The sequence below is a fragment of the Periplaneta americana genome, chromosome 15, assembly GCF_040183065.1.
Source record: "Periplaneta americana isolate PAMFEO1 chromosome 15, P.americana_PAMFEO1_priV1, whole genome shotgun sequence".
NCBI lineage: Eukaryota > Metazoa > Arthropoda > Insecta > Blattodea > Blattidae > Periplaneta > Periplaneta americana.
This window is the reverse complement of record NC_091131.1, coordinates 67067369-67089940: the sequence shown is the minus strand read 5'-3', so window position 1 is coordinate 67089940 and position 22572 is coordinate 67067369. Positions and strand designations below refer to the sequence as shown.

Genomic DNA, 22572 nt, shown 5'->3' with positions numbered 1-22572 from the left:
CGGATGCCATAGGCCCTACCCACTGCTAATTTTATTAGGCTATACTGCTTTGGAGACTTATTCGCTAATGGGTTGATGGATTTAAGACTACAAATAATGCGATCGTTGTACTATCTACTGGTGCACAGTGACTATGCGACAGCAATGTTTAAAATAACCTTTGCGCTATATGAGCATGCAACCGTGATGTTCGAAACGAGCGTGTAAGCTATTTGAAAGGATAAAATCTTAAACCTGTGCGCAGTGTAACCCTACCTGTTATATATTGATTTAGTAACATAAAATGCGGAAAATGTAAATTTGGCACTTGAAGGGGGTGGATATTGTCCCTGCCAGGGAGAAATTAATACCATGTCAGCATGGGACATCCAATTCTCTTGGGAAGGGGGAACGATCTTCGGCACTTCCTTCCCACCCCGATTACCAACGTATCAGAACTGTTCGTGAATTTGATCGAGTGGATCTAGAAATGTCGCAACAAAAATAGCATCATAAATGAATAAATAGATTAAAGATCGGATAGCCTATGGATTGATCAGTTGACACAGTGTCGTGAAACACATCAATGAAACTGTGGTCCAGGCTTTCCCACGCCGAGATGTGGAGTGTGACAGGCGCTGTTTGCTTTTTACGCGGAATTTGTGTGTCCAACCCGGTTACGAGACGCTAGTAACTAGGCAAGGCGAATGCTTGACCCCGATGACGTCACGTGCCTCTGAATGTGGCACGGAGATGCTGTATGATTTACATAGCCCACTTTTCTGGAGCTCGCACTGTGGCTCAAAGGGTTACTTGCACGATTATCGGGGTTTTGGGTTCGAGAGTGTGCAAGGAGGGCAAGTGGATGACAGATGCAAAATAAGAAATCTCCCCATGTTATTTCTATTTACTCAAGAATTCTTAAAGAGCCGTTCGGACCTGGCGGTGTTGTAAGAGCTCGTCCGTGTACGTTGTCATTTAAATTAACCCATTGTTTTGTCATCATATTAACATAATAATATCATATTATTTTAATTTCTCTTCAAAGTAGAAGCGCCATTAAATAAGGAAACTGATGTTGAAATGACTATAAAATTTTTCCGTGAATGAATGTTCACCGCTAACGACCGCTACGAGTAATATAACTCGTTTGCTACGACCGACATTCGGTTGACACACTCTCGCCCTCGTACAGTGAATTATCTTTGACGTTTATTTAATGTTCATTGTGCTCCAGTCTCATGCACGAAAGCTACTTTTCTCCAAACTTCTCCTTTCACCAGAACAGTCTCGTGAGTGTTACGGGAACTAATAATTATAGTTGTAAGTTTGTATTCTCTGGTATGTTCTCGTTGATTCTCGTATATTACGCGATATTACGACAATCTACGAGAAGAGTGTGAATATTAGGGTACACATTTCGTACTTATTATTGTGAGTTTTCATATATTTCTTTTGCTTTTGAAATTGGAATTATTGTAACGAAATATAACCATGGCGTCAATGCCAGGTACGCTGGCGTTTGATGAATATGGACGACCCTTCATTATAATTCGTGATCAACAGAATCAGAAACGATTAACTGGTGTTGATGCATTGAAGGTTAGTTTTATTATTTTAAGATTTTAAGTATTTTCAAGTTATTTACGAATATATTAAAGATTTACTAAGTATGTATTTACATTTTTAATAGAGTCCAACAATATGGGATGGGTAATAATATAGGCCTACGTCTTGTTCTAATGTGGTAGGCCTAATTGTGCGGGATGTAATACCACAGTCCATTATACACAGTCACGAAGCTTGAGTTGTTGAGAGTACAAGGAACAATAGACTCTGCCGGTACTAGTTCGCATTGTCTGTGATGAGGCGTTAGTAGCGATCCTAGTGGTTGGCAACTATCTATGGATGCATATTCCCTACGTAAAACATCAAACAAGAAATAATTTAAGCCCATTACCTAAAATGTCAGCTCCCTTGAGTCGGGAAAATTTCAGTAAACGGATTCCTCACTGACAATTAGGCCTACATCTTAAAATACTAAAAAAGCATATTTGTCTGCGTTTGTCGAATGCTCATCATCGCTTGCGAAAAGTCACTTTTCAGTGCCAATAATTTATTTTGTGCGCACAAGGTTGGAATTTTGAAGTAAGAGGGTAAGGAAGGAATCCGTGTTCTGAAATTTATCCAGATACTGAGTAAGCCCCATCTGATTTTCACTTAGAATAACGTGCATGTGTCTTTTTACTTTTGGTTTTAGTCGCACATTCTTGCTGGGCGTTCCATCGCCAACACACTGAGGACATCACTTGGACCAAAGGGTTTGGATAAGATGATGGTTAACCCTGATGGTGATGTAACAGTCACCAATGATGGAGCAACGATTTTGAAGCTCATGGATGTGGACCATGAGATTGCGAAGCTTATGGTGCAGTTATCACAGTCACAAGATGACGAAATTGGAGATGGAACTACAGGTGTTGTTGGTGAGAACACAGTTTGCTTTAAACTTAGAATTTACTTAGACAAACAACAATAATATATTACGATACAAAGTTTGGAAGTGCTTTTTACAAAATCGAGGAAAAGTTTGAAAAGCGAGGAGAGCAAGTGTTTCAGTTTCCGAGATTTTATAATGCACTTCACAAACATGTGTTGTACAACATTTTTTGCGCGATCATATTTTGAAAATTGCAAATACAATGTATTTTGCATTGAAAATTTAGAGCAATATTATTTCAAAGCCTTCGGAAAACTGTACTGTAATGGTAACTGAGTAACAATAAGTACACTGTAATGGGTCTATTTCAGTATAGTTTTTTGTTACGAAGAATGGTTTCCCTAGCAACAAGGGGAAAGTTTTAGAACACGGATTGCACCTAACAAATTATGTCTTAAAATACTAAAAAGTGCAGATTTGTCTGCGTTTGTCGAATGCGCATCATTATATTTACGAAAAGGTACTTTTCAGTGCCAATAATTTATTTTGTGTGCATAAGGTTGGAATTTTTAAGTAAGAGGGAAAGGGTGCAATCCATGTTCTGGAGTATATCCAAAAGGAATAACAAAATTCATTAAGAACTTAACTTTCGTAAAGATAAAGATCAAATCTGAAGAAACCGTGATTAGTGGGCTGTAAATTTGCATCATTATGTTTCATTTTTTCAAAGAGATCATACACATTGATACGAGAATTCTCCATCCTTCATTAATGTAGGAAAATTCGAACTTTATATCTTACTCTGAATTAAAAATCTTCGATTTTGTTTCCCTCGTTTTAGTAAAGAGCTACTTCAGAAGAAGAATATGTTCATTACAGGAATAAAGATATCTTCTGCAATTAGTACTACTACCATGCTGCAGGATATATATATATATATATATATATATATATATATATATATATATATATATATAAATAAAAGCTATTTCTTTACTATAGCATTATCACATTAAGGTACAAATGTATTCACATTCTTTGGTCCTAGACGAGTCATAGATATCATAAAGAAAAAAAAAATTGAGTTCCGACGCAAATTTCACATCCAAAATAAGAGTCTAAAGTTACTGGGAAAGTGGGGGCAGACGGGATCATTCTGTCGATGTGGAAGGGGTAGACGGCAATGAGAGGCAGCACATAATCTCATTTCCATGCATTTCATTACTGATCACAGGGAAAAAGCGAGTTTTCGTAAGGTAGAATCAGTGACATTAGGTTAGGTTAGGCTAGGCTAGGCTTTTTATATGCCTTGCATATACTCACAATTGACCAAGAATGTGCCCTTTCAAGGCATAGCAAAAGTCTAAACTAACCTAACCTAACACTTATTTGGACTTACGAAAACTCGACTTGATCGAATCAGTGATGGGTTAGGTTGGGTTAGTTTAGGCTTTTGCTATGCCTTGCACAATTGCCTTTGACGTTTTGAGGTTGTGAACAGAAACTCAAAATTCTACTGTGAATGAAACTATTGTGCTAAATTTCAATCTTAAAACACTCTAGTTCGGTTTCATGTAATGTTTTTAATTACTATAGCTTACTGCTACAAGACTTGAGTTCTGGTATGTACAGAGGAATTCAGTTGCAGTTTGCACCAGAGGTGAAAGTTATCTGCTAGATTCAACTCCTGCATCTCTCCCAGGATTATAAACTATGACTGAATTTTGCACATACCAGAACTGAAGTCTTGTACCGTAGTAGCAAACTGTGGTAATTAAAAACATATGAAATGGAATAAAACTGTTTAAAATTTTGGAAATAATATAACATTTCAGCTTTCATAATCCAGTCTATTGATTTTATCTTTGTTGCAGTGTACTTTCAGAATATTCTCCACCAATAGGTTTTTTATTTCAATTCATAATTATGATACATAAGCATATTCCTTTGTTCCTCACTATTTTTCCCCCCCTGCAAAAATAAGTTCCTTTCTCAAAACAGTAGTTCATTAAAAGGATATCATAATCATTTTAGCACGCAAAATTAGGGTTGTTTTATTCGAATATTTTAATGTCTTCTTGATTGATGTGGTTTTTACTCCTCCCCCTCTCATTTTTAATATTTCGTCGTTGATTTTATGAAACCTCCCATGTGACAATAAAAAGTATAATTTTTTCGGGAGGAAGAAAAAAAGTAATTAAATATCAATAGGCCTACATAAAAAAAAATCGAAAATGCAATGAAGTTTTTTTGATCTAGAAAAGTCAACTGGCAAATTAAAGTATTCTGTGCTACTTAACACAACTGTTGCTATGAAAAAGTCTGAATCCACAATTGTAGAATACCGAGAGAGTCAAAATTAATGAACATATTGAGTTGCAGTTGAGACTTGTTCAGAATGACTTACTTTAGTGACATAATACATAACAACCACATGTCACAATGGAGACAGGAGTGCATGCACAGTTGGCATTATTTCTGGGATTACCATCTTATATAACAAATAATATGCAACATTATGTAGGCTACCATACTGAACTGAAGGAAATAATAACTGCAAACATGAAAAATACTTGCCAAAGCTTAACACTTATTCCTGACACACTTGCAAAGAATCTCGTAGTGAAGAAGTACAAATACTGGTGTGAGAAGAAATAATAAAAGGCTTTACTGGAACGTGGGCCTGCAGATCATTTGTTGGTGAAATAGTGGCCGCAACACTGCACAAATGTTACATGTGAATCAGGATCGTGGTTGGAAGTTGCCATAGCCACTGTGTCAGCCCCACCGCTACGAACACTCAACAGCCACTCACTTATTTTAAACTAAGTTTAACCAACTTTCATGATACAATTCCCTACCTTGTGTCCAGTGCAGTGTGTATGGGCTGTATCAGTAGTATCAGGTTTTCAATATTTGCTTTCAAGGATAAATTGAACACTTACTGTTAGTCAGTCTTATCAACCACATCATAGTTTTGAGCATATTTGGCCAACTCTTGATGTATAGTTTTAAGTACTGCATTTGTCTAAAGTATTTCTTTTAACTTTACTAGAAATGCCCATTCTTTTGTATTTTCAGTAGGTAGTTATGATTTGATAATATTTTATGATTTTCAAATTTACATTTGAACAATTTTTTTTACATTTCCTTTATCAATAATTTGGTTTACTTCATAGTTACATGGGTGCAAGTAAGCATTGGCAAAATAATTGTTGACATTGTGTCAGACGCTTGGAAGTGAAATATTTAAAATATGATAAAATAGCCATAATTATGCAGTGTGATCCAAATCCTTATATGATGAGATTTGGCGCGTTTTGAACACATTAGTTGCGCAGTTGGGACAGTAGATCTAAACTTGACATTTCATATTTGTGTAACCTCTCCTCTCCCTTTCCTTTGTCTCCCTCTTTCTCTTTTTTATTTGGTCATAACCATAAGTGTCAAGTGTGTCTACCAAATAGACATCCCTATTTTTTTTTTTTTTTTTTTTGCTTTTTTTATTATACATAGTATAATGCACATCAAAAGTACTAATTTTACTACGAAATTAATTTTCTCAATTAACACAAAATAGTGATTTACTGAATCGACTGTTGCAGTTCTGGCAGGTGCTCTGCTAGAACAGGCGGAGCTGCTATTGGACAAGGGTATCCATCCTATTCGAATTGCTGATGGCTTCGAGCTGGCAGCACAGTGTGCAGTGAAGCACTTGGAAAAGATAGCAGACAGTTTTCCTGTGGATTTGGTCAACCTCGAACCTCTCATCCAGACTGCCATGACAACACTTGGCTCGAAGATGTGAGCAATTTCCAGTACTTGTAGGTGCAAATGTTTAGTTCTGCTCATTGTGGGGTAAATTCCCTCTTTTCTCCCCTTCCCTCCTCCTTTTCATTCCTTCCCTTCTTATTGCTTTTCTCGTCTCATGCTTTTCCGCCACCTATTATTAAGAATTAACGTCCATTTACATGTTCCGACACCAGTGTTGTTATTGGTATGTTATTGTATGGTTGACACATTAAGGAAGACGAAGAATTTTATTTGTTCATAGGCAGTCCTTTGCATTTTGCAGTTTCATAAAATCCATCATGAGTGTTTAGAACAGTGTTTAGAACCTGACATAATTAGGAACATTAAATCCAGACGCTTGAGATGGGCAGGGCATGTAGCATGAATGGGCGAATCCAGAAATGCATATAGAGTGTTAGTTGGGAGGCCGGCGGGAAAAAGACCTTTGGGGAGGCCGAGACGTAGATGGGAAGATAATATTAAAATGGATTTGAGGGAGGTGGGATATGATGGTAGAGACTGGATTAATCTTGCTCAGGATAGGGATCAATGGCGGGCTTATGTGAGGGCGGCAATGAACCTCCGGGTTCCTTAAAAGCCAATAAGTAAGTAAGTTCATACAACTTATTATAAGCCAGCTGCTACAATGATCGCAGTTTACAAATGACATAAAGCTTTCATTAAGCTAGTTGTTTTTGTAAAGCGAAAGGGCTGCAATACAAGTTAGTTTCGAAATTGTGGATTGTATTTGGGAAGTGTTCCAACCTAAGTCTGTGGAAATCAACTCAGGAGAGCAGAGAACTGAACGATATTTCTCATTTCATAATATACGTATACTAGACATTGTTATGCTAGAGGCTCTTTACAGACCATACAAAGAGCAGTTTGCTGATAGACAGGTATGACTCAACTTTTGTGTTGATGCCCTGCAATAACTTAGGAAGAAAAATTTATTCTTCAGTGTGATAACTTTTAGCAATGTTGCAACATTCTGGAAAAGTCTGTGGCATTAACTTGTCTTGGTGGGGTTCGGACATTCACTTCAGATTATTGAATATCAGTGAGTCATTTCTAAATGCAACATGTTCAGTGATGTTTGCTGAACATTGCTTTAAGAACCATTTTACCTTGTCAGTACAAAAAAAAAAAATTCGAGGACATAAATTATGTTTTCAACCTTTCAACCTATATGATGTCGAAAAAGTAGTTTGAATATGTCATCTGTTTGTCCGTCCACCTGTCAATCCTTTTACAGCAATTTTTCGTGTCATATCCATTATCTACAGATCAATTTATTTGGGAATGATGCCCTTGAGATATAATACTATATATAGATCTTTACTTGCAAGCAATAAGACAGAGCAGCAATGAACTTGACATATTTTAACTTTTTTTTTTGTCTTGCCTAAAATGAGATATATATGAGCTGCACAGTATGACTCCAGACACCTATAGTATGTTTCAAAGAAATTAATTATAATTGTATATTCAGAATTAATATAATTTGTACTAGTACTGTAGTGACCACATATGGAAGACCTGTAGACCCCCATCTTTAAGAGGAGAAACTTTTTCTTGATTGAAAAGCGTTAAATGAAGTATTAAAAGAGCATTTGAATGGCTTAGAATGAAAGGGAAATTGAGGGTGTTTGTGTGAGACCTTACAATGAAGCATTCAAATACTTTTGATATTCACATACTCGATTTCTTAAATAGAAAAATTATATTAGGAAAGATTACAATTTATGTGTGTATGTCTAATACCCAGTATTTAACAATGGACTTATTTTCCTTCCCAATATTTGGAAGTAAGGTGTATGAAAGGCTTGCGACTTTTTTACTCGTATTTTCTTTTGTGAACAACAAGCAATTTGGAGAAATAGAAAAAACCTCTATGAAGGTGCTTCGGTAATCACGACCAGTAATTAATTTCCGAACATAGCTACAGCTGATTTTATAGGTAGACCAGGAATCTTTGTAAATTTCGAGGAATACTGTGACCTTAAATATTTATTTTCATCTATTGTATTGTGTTGTGTTAGTAAATGAAAGTTCTATTCATAATTCACTTTTATAAGACTCCTCTGGAAATTGTATTTTGTCTTTGTTTTTATTTTAATTCCTTTCTTTACTAACATACCAGCTATCTCATCACCATTCACTCCACAGTGAGCTAGGATCTGTGAAAAGGCATGGAATTTTTGTTTTGTTTAGGTAATGTAATTGATTTTAATCCGAACTTATTTACAGTTCGGAAATCTGATGAAAAACTATTTTTTTGCATTTGTGTAACCAAAAAATTTCGCTTGGGTGATGTGTAAATGGCTTCAATTTCGTCGTCGATATTTCACTACCTGTATTGAAGAAAATGAACTGCAAGTTGCAGCTGCTCTAGCTCCTCCTTCATGGTCCAGAGGGACATCTATCTAAATGTGCATCCAGTTATTACATGAATTTCTTCTGTGGACTGTTTTTAGATTAATGGCATTTACTTCTTCAGGATATATCTGTTTTCCTAGATTTTCTTCAAGTTTTAGTCCTTATTGTATGGATCAGTTTCGAGTCTCGTGTAAATATAGAGTAGAGTAGAGATGGGTAAAAAATAACACAACAGTTATTTTGGAACTGTTCCGGTCTCGGAACTGTTGCAAAAATGAACAGTAGGTCGGAACCTCCTGTTCCGAAATAACAGTGTTCCGACTCCGAGCTGCTCACTTGCCCAGCTGTTGCGGGCTTGCAGTACCGCGTTGCTATGTTCCGACTCCCTCGGAACTGTTGCAAAAATGAACAGTAGGTCGAAACCTCCTGTTCCGAAATAACAGTGTTCCAACTCCGAGCTGCTCACTTGCCCAGCTGTTGCGGGCTCGCAGTACCGCGTTGCACAAGGTATAATGTTCCGACTCCGAGATAACAGTCGGAACGTCGGAGCTTGTTCCGATGAACCAACGACAGCTGCAGTTACACTGTTCTCGTTGTTCTTTATGTTGTACTTGGAACTTCGTTGGATAAAGTTGGTACTTGAAACTCTCACGTGGTTGGAGGGGGGCGCATGGAAATTGAAATCCTTGCGGTGGCGCGAACTTTAATATCAACATTTGTAAGACTGGCCAATCATCTGTAATGTTATAGTAAGTATTTAATAATCTGTAATATTCATTCCCGCTTTATGGTTTATTTCACCATTAGTTGACTAATTCTGTTTTATAAACATTATACAAAGTCATAAAGTACGCATACTATTATTAATTCATTGATCAGCTGATTCTATACAAAGGTTAAAGTCGTAAATGGTAATGAGTGGTTTAGTTACAATGTCTGTATGTCGTTTGTTGAGGTTAAGTCTGACAAGCACAAGTTTTTGTGCTATCTTCTCTGTTATCAAAGAACGACAAAAATGTTGTAGCATTATTTGTTGGAAACTGCCCATATAAGTACTGATTTGGAGAGGAGGTTTAATGCGAAGTTTAAATTACACTTTGGTAAAGATGCGATTCCAATATTTTACTAACCCACTGCGGGGTTTCCAGGTTTCATTACTGCCAATATATATCTTTTTTATTTATGAAATTGTAATATTTATTATTATTATTATTATTATTATTATTGTTGTTGTTATTATTATTATAACTGTGCATTAAGAAAAGTAAAAATAAAAATTAATGATTTGTCTTTTTTTTTTTATTATGTAATAGAGAGAACAGAAATTACATACCATATGTTTTAAATGTTATGTTATTTTTTTTTTAGTTGGCTACCATGTCTTTATAACTTTATGTACGAAAACAAAGTGTTGTATTCTGTCCTTGTAGTCAACAGCTGTGTAATTACTAACATTAAGCTTTTGAGTTCTGTCCGCATGCACAGCAATTTTCCAAAATCGATTCGAATGTGCATTGCAGTGCCATCTATAGATAAGAATGTGTACTATGTCATGCCTATGAGTGCTCCAGTGTGAGCTGCATGGTGAAGAGGGAGGGTACTGTACCGTTCATTTGAACGACTCAACGACTCCGACTCATCACCACTGGTGATTGTTATTTCGGAACTGTTATTTGGAACATAGTATTTTTTCGGAACCGGAACCGTCGGAACTGTTCCGGGAAAAGAACAACTTCGCCCATCACTAGAGTAGAGTGCTCATATTTTAAGATGTCTCATACAGTAATTGTTGTATTGGACTTGCATGCTTTCAGTTGGAGTAATTTTGATTACATCAGTTACGAAATGTAAAACTTAATGTTCTATATGTTTTTGTATCTTTTTATTAGTAGGTGGTGAGATTATTAGCATTTTACCACAGTATTTTAAAATGAACTTCATGTGTGTATTGTAATTGTGTTTACTGTACTCTTAATTTGAACTTCATTTTGCTCTTGCTAGTGTTTTTAAATCTCTTGATTGCCTCTACACTTAAATATTCAGCTTATTACGAAAATGCTGGTTGATTGTTATGTAATGTCGAACAGTTGGCCATGTCATTTGCTCTCTTGCATTCCAAGAAAACTGAAAGACTGGAAAATTGAGTAAGAGTTGGACATTGAAAAAGAAGATTTTGATATATATCATAATCAAGATTACAGAAAGGACATATGGTCTGTTTTGTCGTCAAGTGGTGCAAGTTAAAATAAAAAACTTTTTTTGAGAAGAGCAGGGGTTTGTGTCCCTTACATTTGAATAAAGTCTAGTAACAATTCGCGCTATTTATGCTGAAATGGGTAAGTATATGTGATGAAGTAAATGCTTACGCTGATTGTACAAGTGCATCAGCGGAACCTGACTTCCTTTACCAGACACAAAATGACTTCACTATGCACAAAATGTATGGCGGGCAAAAATAATTTTTGTGCTCGAACTTCTAATACGTTCTTTTGGTAGGTTTATGTAATATGGACTTAATTCACTTGTCAAATTAATACTTCTCCATATATGGAGAATATGATTGTACCAGTAACTCATTTTCGATCATTTCTGATTCAACACTACTTGGCAACGAAGCAGCCCTTATGAAAGTGTACACCTAGATGTTGTGCATGTTCAATCCTTTGTATTTTAGCATGCGTGTGGAGACATTTAGGTAAATTAACATGGTCAAGTGCCTGCCATTCCATTTAGGTAAATTACATGGTCAAGTGCCTGCCATTCCATTTAGGTAAATTACATGGTCAAGTGCCTGCCATTGGATAAAAATATATATTATTTTAAGTTGTTCCCTGTAGTATAATAGAGCCTGACCATAGACTTACCTGATTGCTGGCAGTGTCAACAAGTGCCACCGTCAGATGGCAGAGATTGCAGTGCAGGCCGTGTTGGCTGTTGCTGATATGGAGAAGCGTGACGTAAATTTTGAGCTCATCAAGGTGGAGGGAAAAGTCGGTGGACGCCTGGAGGATACCATGCTTGTCAAGGGCGTTGTCATTGACAAAGACTTCTCACATCCACAGATGCCAAAGGTGCTGTTACTATTCAAAAATATTTTGGGAGTTCCTTTTGTTTAACAAGAATGTTTCTCCTAAGGTCACAACGATGTTAGTCATCTCAATTTAACAGTTTTAACCATTTTTATTATATGTATCTGGTTCTCCAAGAAGATTGTAGAATTAGTAGTTTTGCCAAAAGAATCGAGTACAGTATCATTGTCATTGTTAAAAACAAATATCCTTGTGAGTGAAAATCTTCCTTCGTATTTTGAGTGCCTTGTTCAGTCATTATTATTTTTACACTAAGGAGATGTAATTGTGACTTCAATTTATTTGTTATGGAGGCTATTCTACTTACTATTTATTTTCTAGAAACAAAATTTTGTACATCTTGATTACACAACTTTTAACACTATATCACTTCGGAAAACGTATGTGTCTTTCACATGTTAAATTTTATTACCTGTTAACATGTTTTGGCCGGCTATTGGCCATCTTCTGAGTAAGATGGCCAATAGCAGGCCGAAACATGTTAACAAGTAATAAAATTTAACACGTGAAAGGCACATTATACGTTTTTCGAAAACAAAATTTTGATTTTGGGCAGTAAAAAAGAAATAAAACTACGTACAAAATGCATATATTTTGATATAATTTACATTTTGAAACTAAACAATGAAAGTTCAATACAGTATTCCTTAAAAAACAGTAAATATTCTAAATTATATTCGGTGATTACAGATAATAGCAAAAGAAAAATGAGAATTGTGTATATAGAAAACCACAAAAAGACAGAGAAGCATTGACGGCATACTATATTAACTGACAAATTGAGAGTCACAGCACCTGATGAAAAGGAAAGAAGTTTAAAGAAAGACTGGAGATAGGTATTCCCCTTGTGTGAAGAGAACATTCCACCATTGCTTCTTTCTTCACACATGATGTTGATGAGTGAAGACATGCTGTTAATGTTACATAAGCAAAGGAATTTTGTCTGGTGTTGTAGTGTTAAGTCTACCTCCTCCATTGTCCTTATTGTCCTCTCATTGACCCAGACTCTTTGTTATCTTTTCGAGACAATTTTTAGGCTTCTAGAATAGTCACATGCCATTTCTATCAAAGTTTATTTGCATTGTGATCGTCCCTAATGAATATTTCTCTTCGGGGGCCTGTTCTAGGCTTTCTAAAGAAAGTGTCAAGTTCTCTACAACCTTTGGAATATTCTTTGGATATTCAAATCGTAGTAAGCACCCAAAGAACATACCACAAATTCGCCGATATTTTGCCAAATCGAGTTTTTGTCTTCTTAAGAGCATGTTATGTGACAGATGAGAAGGAACGAAATAATTAGGCAGTAAACTGCAAGGACAACATTTATTGTACAGACCTAGAAACAAAACTCAGGTGGCCCAAATTTTGTTTCTGAGTTTGTACATATGGTCGTAACGAAGGTCATAGACCACCTTTCATGAGAGAGAGCTCTCAAGGGAGTAAATACTGATCTAAATAGAAAAATTTGTGGAAACACTATAAAAAAATGTTTGGTAAGTTGTTTTACTGCTTATAATAATACAGTAGAATCCACTTTTACATCTACAATTTACGTTTCTCCCATCATTTACATAGTATTATATACAACCTGCATTTACATTAATGTAATTTCAAGTTTCATTTCATTTACATGACTTTCCAACACAGAATGCATACTAGAAAAATCTTCAGCCAGACCCAGAATTCATATAAGTAGATAATGCTGATCTGGCTGTGAAAGAACAGTTGTTGCAAGAAATAGCTGAAGATCATTTTCAGGATGTCAGTGCCAATGAGGTGGTGATCTGATGACAGTAATGGCGATTGTGACAATGAAAGTGATTCTATTCCCACAAATGCAAAGGTAGTTGCAGCATTGGGAATATTGTGAAAGTATACTTCTGCTGCAGAAGGTAATGACACAATGTTTGAGAAACTCTGTGAACTAGTAAGGAATATATACCGAGGCATTTTAAGAAAAAACCTGAAACACAAGACTTCTTTATAAAAAGGAACTGGTAAAAAATGAAATTTTATTTTGTGGGGGAATATACTATAGTTCTGTACCATTTCCCTTGTTTGTGCACTTTCCTTCAATTTACACTACTTTTTACCTGGTCCCTTAAGAAATATATCTGAGGGATTCTACTGTATTTGTGATGTTTTTTTTTTTTTTAGGAAGTCCGTATTTTCTTCAACTGATGTTCCCATAGTACATAATTTTATTGTTATAAAAGAACAGATACTTGCAAACTTCTTGAACTGTGTATTTTAGGAAATGATACATAAACTTATTAAATTTACTCTGTACATGATAGTTAAAATACAGCATTGTCAAATTGAGGACCGTTTTTGCAAAACTTGCTGACTGCAAAATTTTCAAAATTGAGATTTTGGTGGATTAGTTAACATAAGACAGGCTAAAGGCTTCTTAGGAAAATCTTATTATTTCCTTCACAATAGTGTGTCAAAGTGTGATCGTTTTTTCAAAACTTGCTTTCTGCTATGTGAGAGCTATAGCAAAACGTGCAGTTATTTCAGTTTTTTTGTGTTTTCTATAAATTTTAGTTTTTACAGTTAGCAAGTTTTGCAAAAACGGTCCTCAATTGTAATAATGCAGTACATTAGTACAGTTGTTTGAATTCAGCACTGATTCACTATCAACCTTTACATACTATAGTTTATAGAAATAAGCTGTATTTAATTTCATTACTGTGCATAAAATATGGGAATGAACTAAAGTTCATGCAGCTGTTATAATAAAAATGAATAAGAAAGAATTGCCTCATTTCCATATTATCTTCACCATTACAAGTCAGCAATTTCCAATGTTACTGTGGCATAGTGCAGATTGCATCCCCTGAAAAGAGTCAATATTTATTTGTTCATTTTCTGGACTGAATGTGCAAGCTTCTTCTTTCTGCCCTTCTCAAATTTAACAACTGAGGTTCGTCTAACATCATATTAAATGTGGCTACTGTTCTTTCACTTCTTTAATAATGGATGTTAATGTACTTTTGTTTCCCCATTTTTCATCAAATTAATCTCTTATACAGATCTCATTTCATATACATGGGAGTATTTTGTCCAGTATCCCTTTTTTTTTGTTAACCTTTGTAGTGTTTTATGCTGCCCGCCCTTTCTTAATTTTTCCACTGCTTCTAACATCGCAGTTCCTCGAAATACACTCATAAACATACAACTCCATGCAAAAATAACGAAAAAAAAAAATATATATGTGTATATGTATGTATATATATATATATATATATATATATATATATATATATGTATATATATATATATATATAAAACAAAGGTGCTAGCAAGTAGATATGAATAATTGGCAACAGTACATAACATTATGGCTTTGGATTGGTTGATATGTATGGTTGCCATGACGACCTGTTCTGAACAAAGAACTATCAAGTTACAGTACAAAGTAATTTTAATTAAGACATAACAATCTAAGAGCCTTAACACCAAAGAAATTTTCTGTTTGCTTAAAATTTGTTGTAATTGATGTGGTTCCAGGTTTTGAAAGATGTAAAGTTGGCTATTTTGACATGTCCGTTTGAACCACCCAAACCAAAAACAAAGCACAAGTTGGATGTGACATCTGTGGAGGACTACAAGGCACTGCGTCAGTACGAGGCTGATAAGTTCTCAGAGATGGTGCAGCAGGTGAAAGATGCAGGAGCAACACTCGCCATTTGCCAGTGGGGCTTTGATGATGAGGCAAACCATTTGCTGCTGCAGCGTCAACTACCAGCTGTGCGCTGGGTGGGTGGACCTGAGATTGAGGTGAGTACAGCACAGCACTGATACACGAGTACATTTGGTTTGCAGTGCAGGACTGAAGTAATGTTGTCTTTCAGCTAATTGCCATCGCCACAGGAGGTCGGATAGTTCCCCGATTTGAAGAACTGTCCCCTGACAAATTAGGACACGCTGGTCTTGTACGGGAACTGCAATTCGGAACTACCAAGGATCGCATGCTCGTCATTGAAGAGTGCAAGAACTCACGTGCTGTGACCATTTTCATTCGTGGTGGAAATAAGATGGTAAGTGCAAAGTGGAATGGAAATTACTTCAGAATTAACACTTGAGGACTAGGAATAGCATTCAAATAAGAGTAGCAGCATTTGTATTGCTTCCACTATCACCTTACAAATAACTGCTACTTGCTTCCTCAGCTTCATCCCACCATTTAAATATTTATTGTACTTCATCTCACCAGTTCTACAAAGTTGTGTCAATTCTAAGATAATTTCATCCTTAAAAGCATGGAGAATTCCAGAGTCCCGTGCACTGGGCCTCTGGTCAGACACCATGCAACAGCAAAGAATGTGCAGCATGAGTGTACATATCATAGACATAATATTGTCTCATGAGAAGTGCTTGCACAACAAGATGTGAATAATTGTGTATAAATGGTCTTTTACAAAGGATGCTTACTGAATGGTAGCATGATCAGTCGTTGGCAATCTGAGTTAGCCCAGTGATCTCACATTTGCAGTGAAGTCAGATGATTGTTGCCTATTTTAATTATATTTTGGTATAAGCCTAGCACAATGCTCCAACTGGTCGGTCTCTTTCTATATGATTTTAATTTTTTGTATGTTTAGGATCAGACTCATGCTGTTTGAGTATTTTAGAACATATTTTCTTGTATAATATATTCATTAGAAAGAAATTAGTTACTGTTGAAAAGTGATGGTATAGTAGCCTCAATGATTCAATATTTGCGAACTTAACAATTTGTAGATTGGTACATCAAGTTCGGACTACTGAATCATTTTTGGATGTTCAGTAGTATAAGAAAAATTGGACACTGTTGGGCCACAGCTTGAACATTCACATGCAAAATTGTTGGTTAAATTAAAGCAACATGCAGTAATTTTTGCAACAGGCACATGAAGGGCAACAAAAGTACTATGTCTGAAGCAGTATAATACTTTTGATTGTCCAGACAGTAGTTCCAACAGATTTCCAATGACGAATTGACTGTTCCTTTCGATTTTTGCACTTAGTACACCCTGGAATTCTTGATTCTCAAAGTACCTCATTTCGGGTGAATCATGGTTTCACTTAGCATATTATATTCAAATTCACAAAAGTATAAATATTGGAGCTGCATCAACCCTGATCAGTACATGAACTAGTACTGTATAATCAGAAATGATTGTATAGTGTGCGAAGAATGATTGATCACAAGCTCAATATTTGGTTGTTTAGTCAACTGTCTGAAGACAGGTCTGGACCCCACAAGTAACACCAATAAGGCATCACTCATAAGGCAACTAGGCCAGGAGATAATGGAATAGGATGGAATCGCTAACTATAACTTGACAACTTCAAGTGAAACCCCATAAAACATGCCAACTTCTGGAATATCTCTCTCTTTCTTTTTCTCTCCCCCTCGACCCGAATCATTCAGTTACCAATCTCCCATATCTGAGAGGGTGGTGTGGGCATCGCGACCAATAGAAGAACCACTCTCCAATATTACCACAACAACGGATTCTTCATTTTCGCCTCAACTGTTGGCTAGGAAGGTTCCATTATGCTAGCATTGGAGACAACTAGTCATTCTTTTAATACTTTTGTTAGCAGGTTTGACAAACTGTGAGTGGACCTGCAAGTACAATACAACTGTGATCACAATGTTGTCAATTTCAGTCTAGCTGATTTTGAGTTGTGTTGTGTCTGTGCGTGCATGTATAAAGGTTCCTAAGCTACAGTATTATCAAATATGAAGGGTACACGGGAAAAACGATCTAGGTCCATCAAAAATCGAACTTGAGTTAATAATGCCATCTTATAGTGGAAAGGAAGTACTATCATGTGGTCTAGAATGCCATCTTATAGTGGAAAGGAAGTACTATCATGTGGTCTAGCTAGTAATAAGAAATAATCGTTCTTGACATTCCAATACGTCAATTTCTCTTAAATACACACATAACAAAGTATTAAGTGCTTAAACTTTAAAATTCGTTTTTCTTGAAACTATAAAATGGACCTTGATCGTTATGCCCGTGTACCCTTCATATTTAATTCACATCAGTGGAGACAGGCAAGAATAAAGTTTTACATAGTGAAGGAAGAAGTATTGTTGCCAAGGTAATTGAGTTTTTTGATGCTGAGAAGAACATGAATTCATTTAATTTGCCACTGTCTCAAGCAACAAAACGAGCTGCAACAGCAACTGAAAAATCGGAATCATTCATTAAAAAAATTAGAAGAGAAACGAAAGTAGCCGACGGTAACCAAACCAAATTATCCACACCGGGTAAAAACCGAGAAGTGAGAAAAAAATTCATATTGGATGACATGGATAGGTGTATTATAAGGAGAAAAATACAAGAGTACTGCACACTAAAATGAAGTACCTACATTAAAGAAACTCCATGCTACACTGCAAGATGAAATAGTTTATAAGGGTAGTTGAGAGCACCTCAGCCGAGTATTGGATTCTATACTAATAAATACTAATTCTATAATGATAATAATAATAATAATAATAATAATAATAATAACAATAATCATATTAATAACCGTAATAATAATAATATTAATAATAGTAATAATAATAATGTTACGTATCCCTGTTACTAAATGTGGCAATGCTGAGTTCATAGTGCTCTCTCCCTTCCTCCCGTGCTTTCTCACTTGCTCACCCCAAGACAGCCAGCGCTCACATAGTAACTCGGTCAGGGTTTCAGTCCGATTTGTCAACCTATAGATACATATTACACTAATCAAACTTCAGATGTATAAACAACCAATATTTGGTAGATACTATTCTTTCAGATAGAGACATGCAAACATATATATGACATTTTTTGGTAAGCTTTCAGAAGAACGAACTTCGGCTATTTCCACCACGATGTAGTAGAACTCTGCACAGGCTCAGGCTTAGACCTGGGCCGGACTTGGCTTGAAATTCATTTATGTTTGTCAAGTTCGGGCTTGGCTCGAGCCTTAAAGAAAGGCAAATCTTTTTTCCGCGAATTATATACTGATTTAAAAATTAATGCTAAGATTTTAATGCATGCGTAATTAGGTGTCCATCCAGAACAGTAGACTACTGGTATCCACTGTTGCCATACCTACTGATTTAACAGGAGATTTCCTGTTTTTCCATTGAATCTACTGCTCTACTGATTTTTATGTCAAAAGTCCGAATTTCTCCTGCCTTTTTGGCATGCTGCAGTGACCTAGTGACTGAGAGATACTCTCTCGTGCTCCTACTGAGTGATTTCTCTCGCAGCTGTTCCTGATTCCTCTGACCTCTGCTTTATCTGCTGGTCTTCGGGTCAGGCTTGGGTGATAAGCTAACTCAGGTTTTTGGTTGAATTTGGGCCAGGCCATACTGGGCCTAAGAATTTCGGCCAGTGCAGATCTCTATGACATAGCCCCTAGTATAACCTAGGGACAAAAAGGACAACTCTGGGCTCTAAGGCTGTGTTCGGGCGTAGGTTCAAATCTTGTTTGGGCTTTTGCCTGTTTTGAGTTTTTACCAAAATTTTTCCTAACTGAATGGCAAATATCAAGTGATCTCCAGGCTAATCCTCTGTCTCTTCTTACCAAAGCACCATGTTGCTATCACGAATTTTATTAATGTTAGACAACCACACAGTTGATATAACGTCGTTAAATCTGTTGAAGAATGTTATAACTGCTCATTCTGCTAGAAATTCAGTATATGTTCTGTGTGAAATATTTGGAGATTTAGCCACCTTCTATGATGTGTAAGATACCCAGATTTTTATTTATTGTAGTAATCTCGAAATCAAAGTGTGTGAGAGTAATTCCCATACACTTGAATTGAAGGATTGAATTTTGACCTCAGTTTCGCGAAATGAACTGCATTGTTCTGTTTTAGTCCACTAAAAGGTTTGTGTATTATGTACTGGTTTGCATTTTAATGGCTGGGAAAGGTGGGAAAATGCTTAGGAGTCGTGTAAGCATTGCATTGGAATAGGAGCAGGTCAATCTGATATCAAGTGTTAGTCGTAAATGAGGTACTCATCTGTCTATGCCACAAATAAGTAACCAGCTTAGGCTACTGTGCAGCAAGTATCCTTCATGAAAGACACTAGTAAGGGCTAGCCATAAGTGGCAAAATGAACAGGGGACACCAGATTATCTGTTATCTCTTTATCACAATTCCTTCTAGCAGCTCTATACCCCATCAAAATCAGTTCCTTGCTTCCCACACAGGAATAATGGATCATGTCTATTCAGATATTGCCATGTTGGCATGAGCTCTAGAAAACTGAAATCCTCTTGGATGTTGCATGTCAGACATGACTTCATAGCAACAATGTACAGAGAAGCATATAATCAGAGGATAATAATCTTAATTAGCAGTTTGCAAGGAGAAGAATAATGAATACATAGGCATACAAGCAAATTATTTCCCACTGCCCGCCCATTCGCCACCTCTGGCTGGCCCTTCTGTAGTAAAATTGTTGTTGTGTTTGTAATTATTAGTAATGCTTATGCTGTGCAGATTATTGAGGAAGCAAAACGCAGTATCCATGATGCTCTGTGTGTGGTACGCAATTTGGTTCAAGATAACAGAGTGGTGTATGGTGGTGGTGCTGCCGAAATTGCCTGTGCTATTGCCACATCCCAAGAAGCTGACAAGGTAAGTACCGAGCAGGCTTTATATGGAATGTGAAGCTTGCTGTTGACATGAGCTTGATTGTTATGTGTAATCAACAGATCTCATCACTGGAGCAGTATGCATTTCGTGCATTTTCTGATGCACTGGAGAGTGTTCCTTTGGCCTTGGCAGAGAACTCTGGACTGTCACCTATCCACACGTTGACTGAGGTGAAAGCACGTCAGGTGAAGGAGAACAACCCAGCACTAGGCATTGACTGCATGCTCAAGGGGACCAGTGGTATGTATTGGACCATCCACCATATATGTTATATGTACTAAGTTTGAATATTGTGTTGGAGTGAAATGTGGTTGATGGGCTCATGAGAGAGACTATATTTAGTGAATACATGCACAAAACGAAAACTGAAATGTAGACTCAGTTGAGCAAAAGAAGAGACCACACAGCATAATTATATTCTATGAATGATTCATTTTCTGAGAAGGAATCAATTTATTTGCTGTCATAAATTTGAAAAAGAGAATAATGCCGTAAGGTTTCACAGTTGTTTTCATGCTAGAAATAGGCACAGTAGACTCAGGCAGAAATCTAATACAATACTTCTCTAGTTTCCTTCTGTTTCTGTGAAGTCTTTATTGTAGCACTCATATGCAGTTTGTTATTACAGATATGAAAGAACAGCACGTGATAGAGTCACTGCACAGCAAGAAACAGCAGATCATCCTAGCAACACAGCTGGTGAAGATGATTCTCAAGATAGATGATATTCGCTCGCCTAATGATGGAATGAGCCTATAATTCTGTGCTTTATTCCTTACTGTTTTTTTTTATACATAACGTAATATAATTTTTTACTTCTGTAAAAGTTACCTTTTTCGTTTATGCGGTTAATAAAATGCTTTAATGTCTCACACAAGATTCAGAATTATCTAATAGGATCACTATAACATCTCTATAGTCCTAGACACACATTTGTTGGCTGTGACTATAGTGGCGAAAATGGTGGAGAGTTAGCAATGGAAAATGAACTCTGCCAGTTATTGGTCGAAATTTGAATCCGAACAATAGTCATTCAGCTGGTGTCCTTGAAGTTCTGACACAATTTTTGAGTAATTTGAAATATTGCAGACTCATCAATGTCATTGTTTTCAAATGACTTGAATGGCGTCTATTTGATGAACTACTTTCATACATAAATGCGACCAGTATTAGTGACATATTTTTATTTGAATACAATAATGCAGTACATTGCATTCCAAACTTTTCTACTGGGAGCAGAAGCTTTCTAGTCTTTCTTTTTATAAAGAAGGAAAGTATGGTTTTCACTCATTCTGTGTTTTTGGTTATGAGAAAAGTTTTGTTATTCTATAATGGCACAGCACTAATTCAAAGAAATGACTTCCATTCCCTCTGTGCCTCTGTTGGCCAGTCATAACTCTTAACACACAAACTATGATTTTCGTTGTAATCCATGTTACACCTAAAACTTTAACTCTTGAGCCAGAACTTACACCATAACTTTTGTTCTGTAAACAAAACTAAAAGTTAAATAGAAAAAATAATACTAAATGAATAAACTGGAAATGAAGTGAAATGAATTTGACTTTATATTTTCCTCAAGCACCCAAACATTCATACACTTAAAAAGACTGTCTAGTATCCGTAGAATCAGGACAAATGAAATTAAATTGGTAAAAGAATATAGCTCCTGCAGGAAAAGAAGCAACTTTTGACAACTCGTTGATGTATATTTTTGAACTCCCTTTTTCATACTCTCCCTGAATTCCTCAGCCATTGGGAACTGGATATGTTGCTCACCTTTCTGGCACCACACATGATGTTGACATATAGTTACATTCCCTAGCTTTTCTTCTGTGCTTATCTGCCTGCCCATCTACACATCCACTTTCCAGACTTTCTGCCATCAGTGTGAGGGAAAGTGGAATGCTGTTTAGTTGCAACGTTGCTCTACATTTCATATGCTTTAATAGAGATCAGAAGTTGCCTCTTTCCTTGTGACCACTATAATACTTCTAAGATGATAAGAAGAAATGTCTGAAGCATCCTCAAGTAGTAACACCAACTAAAGGATACAGATATGAAGATGGAACTGAACCCAAGAAAAAGTACCAATTGTCTAACACTGAAAGTTAACACTTAACAAGTTCTATGGTAAGAGATATGTTCAGAAATTAAATTCGTGTGATCCAATAATGGCCACATGATTTTGTCAATTCTGCTGGTATTTTATATTGTTAATCTCTATTAGTGAGTTGTCT

General features: G+C 36.2%; 1 protein-coding gene across 1 annotated transcript; it reads left to right on the top strand.

Moving 5' to 3' along the window:
* The first annotated feature begins 1354 nt into the window (after positions 1 to 1354).
* CCT5 (chaperonin containing TCP1 subunit 5) lies at positions 1355 to 21887 on the top strand. Its single transcript, XM_069847569.1, has 9 exons — positions 1355 to 1581; positions 2240 to 2465; positions 6025 to 6223; positions 11469 to 11661; positions 15193 to 15462; positions 15537 to 15722; positions 20177 to 20314; positions 20392 to 20572; positions 20961 to 21887. Exons 1-9 carry the CDS (start codon positions 1474 to 1476, stop codon positions 21089 to 21091), a joined length of 1632 nt encoding a protein of 543 aa, XP_069703670.1. The 5' UTR covers positions 1355 to 1473; the 3' UTR covers positions 21092 to 21887.
* Positions 21888 to 22572: the final 685 nt, after the last annotated feature.

What these genes read in the sequence shown, in the direction of transcription:
- CCT5 (XM_069847569.1), top strand. Translation starts at nt 1,474, where the DNA reads ATGGCGTCAATGCCAGGTACGCTGGCGTTTGATGAATATGGACGACCC. An exon ending in ACAACACTTGGCTCGAAGAT is followed by an intron (nt 6,224 to 11,468) that starts GTGAGCAATTTC and finishes GATTGCTGGCAG; the next exon opens with TGTCAACAAGTGCCACCGTC. An exon ending in TTCGTGGTGGAAATAAGATG is followed by an intron (nt 15,723 to 20,176) that starts GTAAGTGCAAAG and finishes TATGCTGTGCAG; the next exon opens with ATTATTGAGGAAGCAAAACG.